Source organism: Archocentrus centrarchus, chromosome 13 (assembly GCF_007364275.1).
Source record: "Archocentrus centrarchus isolate MPI-CPG fArcCen1 chromosome 13, fArcCen1, whole genome shotgun sequence".
NCBI lineage: Eukaryota > Metazoa > Chordata > Actinopteri > Cichliformes > Cichlidae > Archocentrus > Archocentrus centrarchus.
Window position 1 is genome coordinate 41,514,428 of NC_044358.1, and position 13,837 is coordinate 41,528,264.

At 41.7% G+C, this 13,837-nt stretch overlaps 1 protein-coding gene across 1 annotated transcript in view; it reads right to left on the reverse strand.

Annotated features, from left to right (window-relative positions):
* clcn2b (chloride channel, voltage-sensitive 2b) overlaps window positions 1-13,837 on the reverse strand; it is a 197,950-nt gene that overhangs the window by 70,457 nt on the left and 113,656 nt on the right. Inside the window, exons 10-12 of the mRNA XM_030744507.1 lie at window positions 13,046-13,147; window positions 9,482-9,566; window positions 4,462-4,617 (exon numbers count right to left, since the gene is read on the reverse strand). Coding sequence (XP_030600367.1) covers window positions 4,462-4,617; window positions 9,482-9,566; window positions 13,046-13,147 — 343 coding nt within the window. The remainder of the gene's footprint in view (window positions 1-4,461; window positions 4,618-9,481; window positions 9,567-13,045; window positions 13,148-13,837) is intronic.

The following is a 13,837-nucleotide window of genomic DNA, read 5'->3' on the forward strand; positions in this document are numbered from 1 at the left end:
ACCTTTCTCAGCACTGCACCTCACAACATGTGCAATTCACACTTTTGACTTAGGGCACTTTCTTAACTTCCTGTTTTGTACTGTACCAAACCACAAAATTAAAAAAAAAAAATATTATATATATATATATATATCAGCTTGATTTGCTGACCAGCTGTTGGAACTTCCTGACACTACACATTTTATCTGCACCTTTAGTTCCAGAAGTTCAGCTGCTGGAATCAGTTGTCCTGAAGTTTTAACATGAAAAGATGCAACAAGACAAGATGGCTGCCAAGTTGAATAAAAGAACCATTTATTACCAAGAAGGAGAGGGAGAGAGAGCAATCTCCCCTTTGAAAGTCACCAGGCTGAATCCAGGAAAACCAAAGGCTGTAATTAGTCAGAACCATTGCAGCTTGTGTGTGTGTGGGGGTGGGGGGGTGAGATTCTGTGAATGCATGTATGTATGTGTGTATGTATGTGTATGTGTGTGTGTGTGTGTGTGTGTGTGTGTGTGTGTGTGTGTGTGTGTGTGTGTGCAAGAGGGAGACTGAGTTAGTGCATGCCTGCAGACAGACGTTACACTGCCCAATGAGGGTTTGAATTAAGTTAGAAAAGTGTGTGAGCGTGTGTGTGTGTGTGTGTGTGTGTGTGTGTGTGTGTGTGTGTGTGTGTGTGTGTGTAAGAGGGAGATTGAGTTAGTGCATGCCTGCAGACAGACGTTACACTGCCCAATGAGGGTTTGAATTAAGTTAGAAAAGTATTTGTGTGTGTGTGTGTGTGTCTAACCTACTGTATATGTCACCTACAGGAAATGCTGCATATTTGGTAACTCTATACATGCACAGGAGATGCGCATGTGCACACCTACACATGGGGTGGACGTTACACTGACAGGAATGATGCTGAAAGACTTTTGATAAAGGACAGCAGGAGGATGGACTCTGACACACACACACACACACACACACACACACACACACACACACACACACACACACACACACGCACAAACATTCTCAAATGCCCTCACAAGAATGAGACAATGAATGGTGGCTTTCATCAAGAGACAATTCAGTCAAACTCTATAAAGTTATCAAAAATTGGTATTTGACTGTCCTTTGTTTAGAGATACCAGAAAAACAGCTGTGAGAGACATCCGCTATTGTTGAGAAACAATGATAGTGAGTCAGTTTCTGGCACCACTGCAGTGCAGTGCACATCATCAATCTCTGTGCTTACATAACTTTGACACCGGAGTTTTGGCAAGTGTTGGATTCCCGTTTCACTGTGTGTCTTTAACCACATTTTGTAGGACAGCAAGCTTGGCTTTAATTCTGTTTTCCCAACTTAATGGTCATTTTATGAAGGGTAGTTTGTGTTTGTCTTTTGGCAAAAATAGACACTTATAGCTCTATTTGTTTACTTCGTTAGTTCATTTTAGATTATTTTTTGGCATTGCATTTTAAAGGACCAATTTGTAAGACACAATATGAAACATAAAAATGTGGTGATTCATAGTTGAAGAATAAATAAAAGATAGGCAACGGTGGAACCACCATCCCTCTAGTGCTGCCCCCAAAATATTCCTGTCAGAAATAAATTTTTTTTTGGTTAAATGTTCATAATATCTCAAATTAATGTAACATTTTGTCCATAACAAACACCATGTTCAAACATAAGGATGTCCATAAGTGCATGTGATTGATTTTGCAATTGTATCATCAGATCTGTGGCCGAATGTTCTGGACACTCGAGTGACAAGAGGAGCTGAGCTGTCAACTGATCACTACCTGGTGGTCAGTTGGATCAGATGGTGGGTGAAGATGCTGGACAGACCTAAATGTATCGTGAGGGTGCACTGGGAATGCCTGACAGAGGCCCCAGTCCGGAAGATCTTAAACTCCCACCTCTGGCACAACTTCAACAACTTTCCGAGGGAGGCTGAGAACATTGAGTCTGAATGGACCATGTTCCGGACCTCCATTGCTGAGGCTGCTACTCAAACCTGTGGCTGCAAGATGGCTGGTGCCTGTTGTAGTGGCAATCCTCAAACCAGATGGTGTTCACTGGAAGTAAAGTGAGGCACTGAGCTGAATGAGTCCTATCGGGCTTGGATGGCCTGTGGGACTCTGGCGGCAGCAGACGGGTACCGGCAGGCCAAGTGGAATGTGGCTTGGGTGGTGGCTGAAGCAAAAACTCGGGTATGGGAGGAATTTGGTGAGGCCATGGAAAAAAGACTTTCATATGACCTCGAAGCGATTCTGGCAAAATGCCAGGGAACTCAAGAGGGGAAAGTGGTACTCTACTCACATGGTTTATAGTGCAGGAGAGGTGCTGCTGACTTCACCTGAGAATATAGTCAGACAGTGGAAGGAATACTTTAAGGACCTCCTTGCCTGACATGCCTTCTGTAGAGGAAGCAGAGTCTGGGAATGAGGGGGAAAAACTCACCCATCACTGAGGTGAGGTCACTGAGGTAGTTAAACAATTCCTTGGTGGCAGGACCCCTGGGGTGGACGAGATTCGCCCAGAGTTCCTGAAGGCTCTGGATGCTGTAGGGCTGGTTGACACACCTCTGCAATGTTGCATGGAGATCTGGGGTGGTGCCACTGGATTGACGGTCCCCATTTTTAAGAAGGGGGGACCAGAGGGTGTGCTCCAACTATTGGGAGAGCCTCAGCCATCTGGTAAGGTCTATGCCAGGGCTAACAGACAGACCCTCCTTTCCAAGGAGGGTCTGTCTGTTAGTCAAACCTCAGATTCAAAAACAAAAAAATGCAGTTTTCATCTTGGTTGCAGAATGCTCTTGGGGATATTCAAGTGTGTGGGGGAGTTTGCCCATCCAGTCTACATGGTTTGTGGAGTTGGAGAAGGCATTCAACCGCGTCCCTAGAGGTATCCTGTGGGGGGGTGATGTGAGAGTCTGGGGTATCTGGCCGGTTGTTGCGGCCCATTCAGTCCCTGTACAACCGCACAAAGAGCTTGGTCCGTATTAGTCGGACTCTTTCCTGTGGGTGTTGGACTTCACCAGGGCTGTCACTTGTCACCAATTCTGCTGATAATTTTTTATAGACTGAATTCCTAGGCATAGCCAAGTGGCAGAAGGTTTCCACCTTGGTGACCTCAGAATCTCATTTCTACTTTTTGCAGATGATGCGGTCCTCTTGGCTTCATCAGGTGGTGGCTTCCAGCTTGCAGTGGAATGGTTTGCAGTGTAAAGCAGCTGGCATGAGAACTAGTACCTCTAAATCTGAGGCCATGGTCCTCAGCCAGAAAAGGTTGGAGTGCCCACTCTGGCTCATGGATGAGTTCATGCCGCAGGTGGAGGAGTTTAGGTATCTAGAGGTCTTGTTCATGAGTGATGGGAGAAGAGAGCAGGAGACTGACAGATGGATTGGGGTTTCCCTTAAAAAGAATGCAGGTTTCAGGCACTTTTGTGTTAGCTTCACTTTTCAAAATCTGCCCACCACGCACAAGATGTCTTCTTGGATGTGCTGTAGTGCTCTCAGAGGGCAAGAGCACAGCATTTTGCAGCTTTAATGGTCATCAAATCACTGGATCAACATTTCTACAAATATTACTTCAATGGACACATGATTCACTAAACTGGAATTTTCTGAGTCTGTACGTGGAAAAGTTAATGTAGATGAAGTATCAGATCAATTGTGGAAAAGCTGTCAGAAGACAGACTGATGAATCATGACAGAGGCAGTCTGATGCTGCCATTTTTTGGGGCATTATATGACATGTACAGCCTCAGCAGGATTTTTACTACATATCCAGAATTGTTCAGGGCTTGTTTGATGAAAATGATAAAACTACAAAGGTGTTGATTTGACCTTCAAACTTCCCAGATTGAGCATCTGTTGGATGTGCTGGAAATTCAAGTTTGATCCATGAAGGTCCATCTTACAACTTCTAGAACTACAAAGATCAGAGCCACATTCCTACACAGAATTAGGAATGTATTTTTATTCTTGAAGCTGACTGCTGAATGCCCTTACCCTCAGTGTGATAAAGCATCAAAGTGACACAAAACTTTTAATGACCTCCCAGGAAAATAAGTGTAGCACAGTGAGGGGGAGATAGGCCACTTTCCAACATTTTTTTAAACATGGTCTCCCTTTGTTCTTTACCAGTGAGGAGAAGAGATGTGATCTGTTCCAATATTGGCCTATTAGCTTTGCTCCAGCGTTAAATAAAAGGGTGAAGACAGCTTGGATTTATAATGCAGTACATCCTGTTACACATTGTGTATGGATTTTACGTGCTGTTCCAGCATACACACTACAATGCAGAGGGAAACTAAAGAGACAAGGAAGGGGAGTAACCAGAAAGGAGAGACAGAGGCTAACAGGTGGAAACAAAGATTAAAAAAAAAAAAAAAAAAAGTGAGGAATTCAGTTTTCACAAAATGAAAAATTGCAACAGAAACCCCCTCAGTTTTTTTAAAAATAGTTTTCTGCCCCCTCCTACCTTCATTATGATGAAGAGGACCAGTGTGACAAAGACGTTGACTTGCGGGTGCCTCCAGGCTTGTGCATTTCCAATGTAGTCAAACTCCTCAGCGATGCCCTGTTTGGCCCATGTTCGGTTGTCCAGAAATGTCACCAAAGCTTCTTTCTGGGTCAGCTATAAACCAAATGATGCTTTAGTTAGAGTAACATAAATTTTAAAACTGAAAAGGGGGAAAAAAAAAGTCTTATTTTTATATTACAGTAACGTAATTATAACAGGCCAAGTTGGAGGCCAGTCACAGACAGTCACTGATACAACAGACACAAACAATGATTAGGAGCATAAATACAACTGGAATAAATGAAAATACACTTTATTGCTCAGTAGTCACTTTTCTGCCTTCACATGCATATGAACTTGAGTGACATCCCATTCTTAATCCATAGGGTTTAACCCTGTAACGCCAAATATGTTGTCAGGAATACAGCATACAGTACATCAAATATCCTGCTGTTTGCATAATTCTGGTAACAATTACCGTAATAACCCTATGTTGGTTGTGAAGCGCACCCAACATAGAGTTTCAAATGGTTTCTCAGCTTTCAGAAACCATTTGAATTACTCTGACAAGACAAATGGTCGTGTAATTACGGTAATTCAAAGTGTGTTTGATCAGACATCTCAGCGGTGATACGCTTGGTGTTAACCAGCTGTTTACAGCATATAAGGGCAGGACACAGGTGTATCAACGGCAATTGCCCGCTGTTAAAGGGTTAATATGATGTCCCTATAACAGCTTTGCCCCTATAACAGCTTCAACTCTTCTGCGAAAGCTTTCCACAAGGTTTAGGAGTGTTTATGGGAATCTTTGACCATTCGTCCAGAAACGCATTTTTGAGGTCAGACACTGATGTTGGCTCAGTCTCCACTCTAATTAATCCCAAGGTGTTCTGTTGGGTTGAGGTCAGGACTTTGTGCAGGGCAGTCAAGTTCTTCCACACCAAACTCACTCATCCATGTCTTTATGGTCCTTGCTTTGTGCACTGGTGCACAGTCATGTTGGAAAAGGAAGGGACCACTCCCAAACTGTTCCCACAAAGTTGGGAGCATGAAATTGTCCAAAATGTTTTGGTATGCTGAAGCATTAAGAGTTCCTTTAACTGGAATTAAGGGGCTGAACCCAACAATCCCACATCATAATCCCCCTCCACCAAACTTTACGCTTGGCACAATGCAGTCAGACAAGTACTGTTCTCCTAGCAATCGCCAAACCCAGACTCATCTATCAGATTGCCAGATGGACTACAGAGAACACGTCTCCACTGCTCTAGAGTCCAGTGGCAGCGTGCTTTACAGGACTGCATCTTATGCTTTGCATTGTGCTTAGTGATGTAAAGCTTGGCTGCAGCTGCTCGGCCATGGAAACCCATTCCATGAAGCTCTCTACACAGTGTTCTTGAGCTAATCTGAAGGCCACCTGAAATTTGGAGGTCTGTAGCAATTGACTCTGCAGAAAGTTGGCAACCTCTGTGTGCTATGTGCCTCAGTATCCACTGACCCCGCTCTATGATTTTACGTGGCCTACTACTTCATGGCTGAGTTGCTGTCATTCCCAATCACTTCCACTTTTTTATAATACCACTGACTGTTGATTGTGGAATATTTAGTAGAGAGGAAATTTCATGACTGGATTTGTTGCACAAGTTGCATCACGGTACCATGCTGGAATTCACTGAGCTTCTGATAGCGATCCACTTTTTCACAAATGTTTGTAGAAGCAGTCTGCGTGCATAGGTGCTTGGTTTTATATACCTGTGGCCATGGAAGTGATTGGAACACAGTGATTCAATGATTTGGTTTGGTGAGTGAATATTTTTGGCAATATAGTATACATTACCATGTGTTTCTCTGAGTTACATTATCACTTCTTAAATGTTTACTACTACTTTAAAGGTAGTTTGGAAAGACTTTGCACTATAATGATCTGAAGAAATGCTTTTAATGTAATGAAATGATTTTTAAAAATCCTAAATAAATTAGTATCTTACAAAGACAATATTGAATAATAATGTAAAAAGAATCTTGTAAAAGTGCAAAGTTTCTCATTAAATAAAAAGTATTAAGAAAGCCCTTGATTATAATGAGAGAGCATCTAATAATGTTATTTTGTTACTTGAGACTTGAGAAAACTGTAAAAGATGTTCTGTAGTATATAAAGGTTTTTTAACCTTAAATTGCATGAAAATTTGCTGTGTCTCTTAATTGAGTAGAAAATGTAAATGCTCGTACTAAGCACACAACACTACAGTCTGTTAGCATGGGAGATGATTTGATTAAAGTACCAACCCAATTCCGGAAAAGTTGGGATGCCATTAAAATGTAAATAGAAAGGGTAGGCAATGATTTACAAATCTCACACAACTATATTTAATTCACAGTAGAACACAGAATACATATGTTTAAACATATGTTTAAATGTTTAAAGTAAAACATTCAACTAGTTCATGATAAATATTAGCTCCTTTTGAATTTGATGGCAGCAACATGTCTCAAAAGCAGTTGGGAAGGGGGCAACAAAAGACTGGAAAAGTAAGTGTTACTAAAAAGCAACAGTTGGAGGAACATTTTGCAACTAATTAGGTTAACTGGCAACAGGTCAGTAACATGATTGGGTCTAAAAAGAGCATCTTAGAGAGGCAGAGTTTCTCAGAAGTAAAGGTGGGCCAAAGTTCACCAATCTGCAAAAAATTGTCTACAAATTGTGGAACAATTTCAGAATAATGGTCCTCAATGTAAACTTGAAAAGACTAAATACCTCATCGTCTACATCATCAAAAGATTCAGAGAATCTGGAGAAATCTCTGTGCCCAAGGGATAAGATCTTCAGGGCCTCAGGCAGCACTACATTAAAACAGGTATGATTCTGTTGTGGGCTCACAGAAATCACTGTCTGTGAACACAGTTCACCATGCCGTCCACAAATGCAGCTCTATCATGCAAACAAAAAGCCATATGTGAACATGATCCAGAAATGCCACCATCTAAAAGCTCTTTTTTTTTTATTAATTTTTTGGCCTTTTATGGCTTTATTTGATAGTTTGCAGTGGAGAGAGACTAGAAAATAGGAGGTGAGAGATGGGGGAAGACATACGATAAATGGCGACAGGTCGGGATGCAAACCTGCGACACCTGCACCGCAACGCGGCATATATGGTCGCCTGCTCAAACTCTGAGCCACCCTGGCACCTGCTAAAGCTAATTTAAAATGGACTGAAAGTGGATAACTATTCTGATGAACCAAAATTTGACATTCTTTTTGGAAAACAAGGATGCTGCGTCCTCTGGACTAAAGAGGAGCATATTAGAGCAACATATGCTCCCATCCAGATGACGTCTTTTCAGGGAAGACCTTGCATATTTCAGCAATACAATATTCAGGCATATTTCGTATACTGCATCCATTATGGTAACGCTTTCTTTTAAGGCCCGCCCTTTGGCCGTAACTATCCTGTAAGTAAATTTTAGTTATGTGGAATTCTGCCGTACTTATTTTTAATTACGCCGTAGTAAAAATAATTACGGCGGAATTAAAAATAATTACGGCAGAATTAAAACTAATTCAGCCTTAGTAAAAATAATTACGGCGGAATTAAAAATAATTACAGCGAAATTAAAAATAATTCAGCCGTAGTAAAAATAATTACGGTGGAATTAAAAATAATTACGGCGGAATTAAAAATAATTACGGCGGAATTAAAAAATAATTACGGCGGAATTAAAAATAATTACGGTGTAATTCCACATAACTAAAATTTACTGACAGGATAGTTACGGCTTAAGAGCGGGCCTTAAAAGAAAGCATTACCAATAAAATATATGACAAAGATATTTGTCATATATTTAGGAATATTGAGCAGGTAGAGTCCTGTATCAAATGGGACAATATTCCCCTCCTACAATTCCAGCAACTTTTGGGAGAGAAACATTCTGAGACATTTATGGACTGTTGTTAAAAGAAGAGGGGATGCTACACAGTAGTAAACATGGCCGTGCCCCAAACTTTTTTTTTCTTAAAGTGGTTCATTTTCTCAGTTTAAACATTTGGCACATTTTCTATGTTTAACTGTGAATAAGATATGGGTTATGAGATAAATCATTGCATCCTGTTTTTATTTACATTTTACACAACATCACAACTTTTTTAGAATTGTGTTTGTACATCTAATGATGTTACATTTCTAAGATAGCAGGCAGCAAATATTAGAACACAAATTTAACTGCAGCTGTTTAAAACTGACAGTAGACACTGGTGGGGATAATGTTGCCCACGTCCAAAAAGACCACGAATGAGGAGGTTGTGAGCAAGATTGAGAGATAAGAGATACGTAATTTTGAGTGTACACTCCAAAGAGGAATGGGCCAGTGTGGGCAGATTTAGAGCTATACAGGCCTGACTCACCCTTTCATTAGCAACTAAGATGAAGTGACTGTGTGTGTGTGTGTGTGTGTGCTGTATGTGAGTGTAGAGTCCTAGGATGCAGAGACTATTCCCTTTCTAATACTGATAATTAGACAGATGAAGTGAGTGATATTGGAAAGAAGTCACATGCACACAGTTATGAGTCATCCCAGGAGCAAAGAGAAAGTATATTCATCCAAGTCTCCAGTGTACACAGGTGACACACAAACACATCTGAACCTGTGCTGCAAGCATTAAAAAAACAACTACATCCTGACATGAATGGTAACTGAGTTGTTATATTAACAATCTAATGATCCAAGATGGCTCAGCTGCACAAAGACCACAACAACACAGTGAGACATGTAAATCATTCATAGATGGATACATTTGAATGCAGCAAAAACCACACAAAAAAATACTGTGGGTACATAACATACATATTAAAAATCATATATATCAGCACATAATGGGCTATAATGCCCCAGGCTTTCTTTCATATCCACTGTAATAGTTGTAGTGCATTGAGTATAAGTGATAAAAAATAATAAATGTGTTTTATGAGTGTGGGGAACTTACCCTTCCAGCCATAAACTGTCCAAAGCCAGGAGGAAATGTGAGTGTAGAAATGACAAAAGTGACCAGTGCTGGATACAGCAGCCGTCTAAAAGAGGGAGAAAGAAAAATTAAAGCAGCAGACAGAGTAACGGATTGAAAAACAGAAACAATCAGTGTGTTCTTTGATCATAAAAAGTCTGATGTACATTCATCAGTGCATGAAGGAATTCATGTTAACACTGTTTCAGAATGTGTAGATGACTCAATTAACACCATTTACCATGGACATTGTACAAATGTCCAACCTTGTTTAACCTCTACTTATTTTAACCTTGTTTAACCTCTACAGGACAGCATGAGGACAGGACAGCATGAGGGACAGGTTGAGAATATACTATTGTATCAAAAAAAATTTGTTGCTGTTACTGAGCAGGTCTATGTTCAGCTTCAGTGTGATGTGGATGAATAAATCTCATACATGCTTTAAAGAGGTTTACTTAAGGAAAAAAAAAAAGGAAAGTTACAAATCAAATAAATTGCTCTCATTTGTCATTATAGTCCTTTCAAATTCATACTGGTCAAAAACTGCTCTACAAATACAGTGAGTTGCCTGCGACATGCACTGAAGCTGGGTAGAAGGTATCCACCTATCGAGTTAAAGTCGGCTGCAGAGGCTTCACTTGAAAGTCGTTACAACAATTCCTGAAGACTCTCAGAATTACCGGGTCCAGGTAGAGGAAGGCTTCTATGGAACTGGCTGAGGAAGTGAAGCGGGAGCTTTTGGATTTAGCTCCAAAGAACAGACCTGAGATAGGAAAGAAAATTGTGAGGCCAACTGCAGGGGGTGGTAGGGAGACATCCCTATTGCTGCCCCACCACCTGGAGATGTTCTGGGATTAAAGGGGTGAAACATCTGAGAAGGATGGCTCCCAGTTGACGACCCTGTAGCTGGCCCGATGGCACCGGTGGAGGCGCCATCAACATAGTGCAGAGCCTTAACCACCTTTATCCCAAAGGAGAAAGGTGCTTGGAACATCACCCAGTTCAGAGGTATTGCCTAACTCAGCGTAGAAGGAAAGATCGTTTTCTCTGTTGTGGCAAGATGCATGACTATCTACCTCCTGTCCAACACAAGCTGTCAGAAGGCACGAGTGCCAGGTTTTACTGGCTGCATTGAACATTGTTCTTTGATTTGGGAGCAAATCCAGACAGCCAAGCATGCTAAGTAAGATCTGCACGTGGCCTGGCTGGATCTGACAAATGCATAGGGCTCAGTCCCATGCCAACTGATCTCCGTTGCACTTAATTTCTTCCATATTCCTTTAACTTCCATCCAGAATTTGGTATCCGACTAATTTAGCAACTTCTATGTTTGTTATTCATCTCAGGCAGCTAGATCAGGCTGGCAGGAACTCCAGAAAGCACTCTTTGAAATCATTCTGATCATTGGGAGACAAATGGTCAGAGGAGTTACAGTAGAAGCCAGTCAGGGCAGCGCCTACTTGCCCTAAGAGCCTATATGAATGACATCACGACCATCCTGCAGACATCTGCTTGCATCAGCAGGCTCCTGCGAAGGCTTGAAAAACTCTTTACCTGGAGAAGGATGGAGTTTAAACCAGCAAAGTCTCAGAGCTTGTCAATCCAGAAAGGCAGAAGGAGCAACACCTTTTTGGTAAAAGGGGAAAAGATCCCCCTGCTTGCAGACCAATCAGTATGTATGGTGGTGGTGGTGGTGGTGGTGGGGGGGCACTGGGGACCTGTCCCAGTTCAAACAGGGTGGAAGTAGAAGGCTGAACAAGCAGTCACACGCGCCATCAGTCAGCTGAAACTTCGGGAAATATTTGGGTGGTTGTAGCCAGGCAAGACTGGGCTAAGATGGGGCTGAGCTTCTAAAAGGGAGAGGAAAAAGCTGGTGGTGTTCGAAGTGACTAGACTGGAGGAGATGGCTTATAAGATCTGTGAGCCAGATCTGTGAGCCAAAAGCACCAAGGAAGGTGGACTACTTGGGACGCAGTCACCCACAGGGCCATAACATAGGCTAATATGTGGAAGATCCCACAGGCAAAACTGCGCTTGCTCATCAGATCCATGTATGACATCCTCCTAAGTCCCAGAAACTTCCATCTGTGTAATGGCACAGAAGCAAACTGCCATCTTTGCAGCATCCAGAACTCCAGCTTGCAGAACATTCTGTAAAGAAGTTCTGACCCAGTACAGATGGTGCCATGACCGGGTGCTGGCTAAGATCTTGGAAGCTTCCAACCATGAAGAGGGAACGGGAACAGAACACCAATCAGAGAGAGTGGTCCATCCTGGCACCTGGAGGGGAGTGGAAAATGATGGCTGACTTGAACTGGTAGCTCCAGTTCCCCCATGAGATCACGGTAACTTCCCTCAGGCCAGATATTGGCCTGTGGTCAACCTTTGAAAACACGGTGATCGTGGTTGAACTTACTGTGCCATGGGAAGAAGGCATGGAAGCAGCCTTCGAGAGAAGAAGGAAAAGTACATTGAGTTGGCCAGTTTGTTTAATTAAAAATAATAATTTTATAAATGAGATACACTTACTGGTCACTTTATTAGGTACACCTGTTCACCTGTTCACCTGCTCATCCAATATCTAATCAGCAAATCATGTGGCAGCAACTCAATGCATTTAGGCATGTAGATATAGTTGAGACAACCTGCTGAAGTTCAAACTGAGCATCTAAATGGGGAAGAAAGGTGATTTACTGTACTTTGAACATGCAGTGGTTGTTGGTGCCAGATGAGCTGGTCTGAGTTTTTCAAAAACTGCTGATATACTGAGATTTTTGCCACACAACTGTTTGTAAAGTTTACAGATAATGGACAAAAAAAAAAAGACAGGAGAAAATATTCAGTGAGTGGCAGTTTTCGGCTTGAAAATAGCTTATTGATGTCAGAGGTCAGGGAGTGGTCAGGCTGCTCCGAGCTGATAGGAAGGCAACATTAACTCAAATAACCAGTTGTTACAACCAAGGAATGCAGAAGAATGAGAACGTACAGCACGTTGGATCTTGAAGGAGATGGGCTACATCAGCCGAAGACCACACCAGGTGGCTCCTCTTGTCAGCTTAGAACAGGAAACTGAGGCTACAATTCACACAGGCTCACCAAAATTGGGAAACAGAAGACTGGAAAAACATTGCTTGTTCAGATGAGTCTCAATTTCTGCTGCAACATTCAATTGGTATAGTCAGAATTTAGCGTAAACAGCATGAAAGCATGGATCCATCCTGCCTTGTACCAATGGTTCAGGCTGTGCATGCTGGTATACTGCTCTGGGGGATATTTTCTTGGCACACTTTGGCCCCCCTTAGTACCAGCTAAGCATTGTTTAAATGTCACAGCCCACCTAAGTGTTGTTGCTGACTATGCCCATGCCTTAGTGACCAAAGTGTACCGATCTTCTGATACTGCTACCAAGATAACACACTGTGTTACAAAACTCAGATCATCTCATACTGGTTTCTTGAACATCAGACAATGTAGTGAAAGTTGAAAGTGCAGCAACTTTCACTGCTATGTACCATTTTTTTTTCATCAGCTGGTTATACGTACTTTTTCATTAGAAATTTGTTGATGACCTTCTGTTTCCTGATGAACTGGACAATCAGTCGGTTCAGGTAGACAAACAAAGCCCCACCAAAACCACTGGCAATACTGCAGACAGAAAAAAAAGAAGTTGGACTCTTTTTCTTCCCACCTAGCATAATGCATCAAATTGAAACAGAATGGAATAAATTTGTTCAAGTGTAAACAAACCAAAGCATCAATACATCAAGTGCAACATTTTTCTCACTTGATCCACCTCCATAGGATGTCCCCAGTGCAGTCAGTGCAATAAAAACAATGAAAATGTAATGACTTTCTAATCGACTGGAGGCGGATACTGGTAATAAGTGCAAATGTAATGCTGTAAAGTTGAGGGAAATGGGGAAACAAAGACATGGGAATGGAGGAAAAAGAGAAAGTCAACAAAACATGTGGGAGAGATATGCTGTAGACAGAAACAAAAAAGACACACATTAAGAGAAGACAGACGCTGGTATGAAAAATAAAGTGAACAGGAAGTCGCAGCCAAGAGACAGTAAGAATAAAAGAGAGAGAACACAGTGTCAGATGGGGATTTGTGGGGGAGTCAGAGACAAAGCAGAAAAAGAGGTTTATATAAGCGTGCATTTAAAAGCTCGGTGGGAGTCCTCTTTATGGTAGTGAGAGGGAAAGAAAGCAGAGAAAAGAGGCCGCAAAAGAATAGACTCAGACAGCTGTGCAGACAACCTAATGCTTATAAATTTATCTTGCTGCATTATTAATTCCATCAAATACCTTTGAATAAATAATGAACAGAAT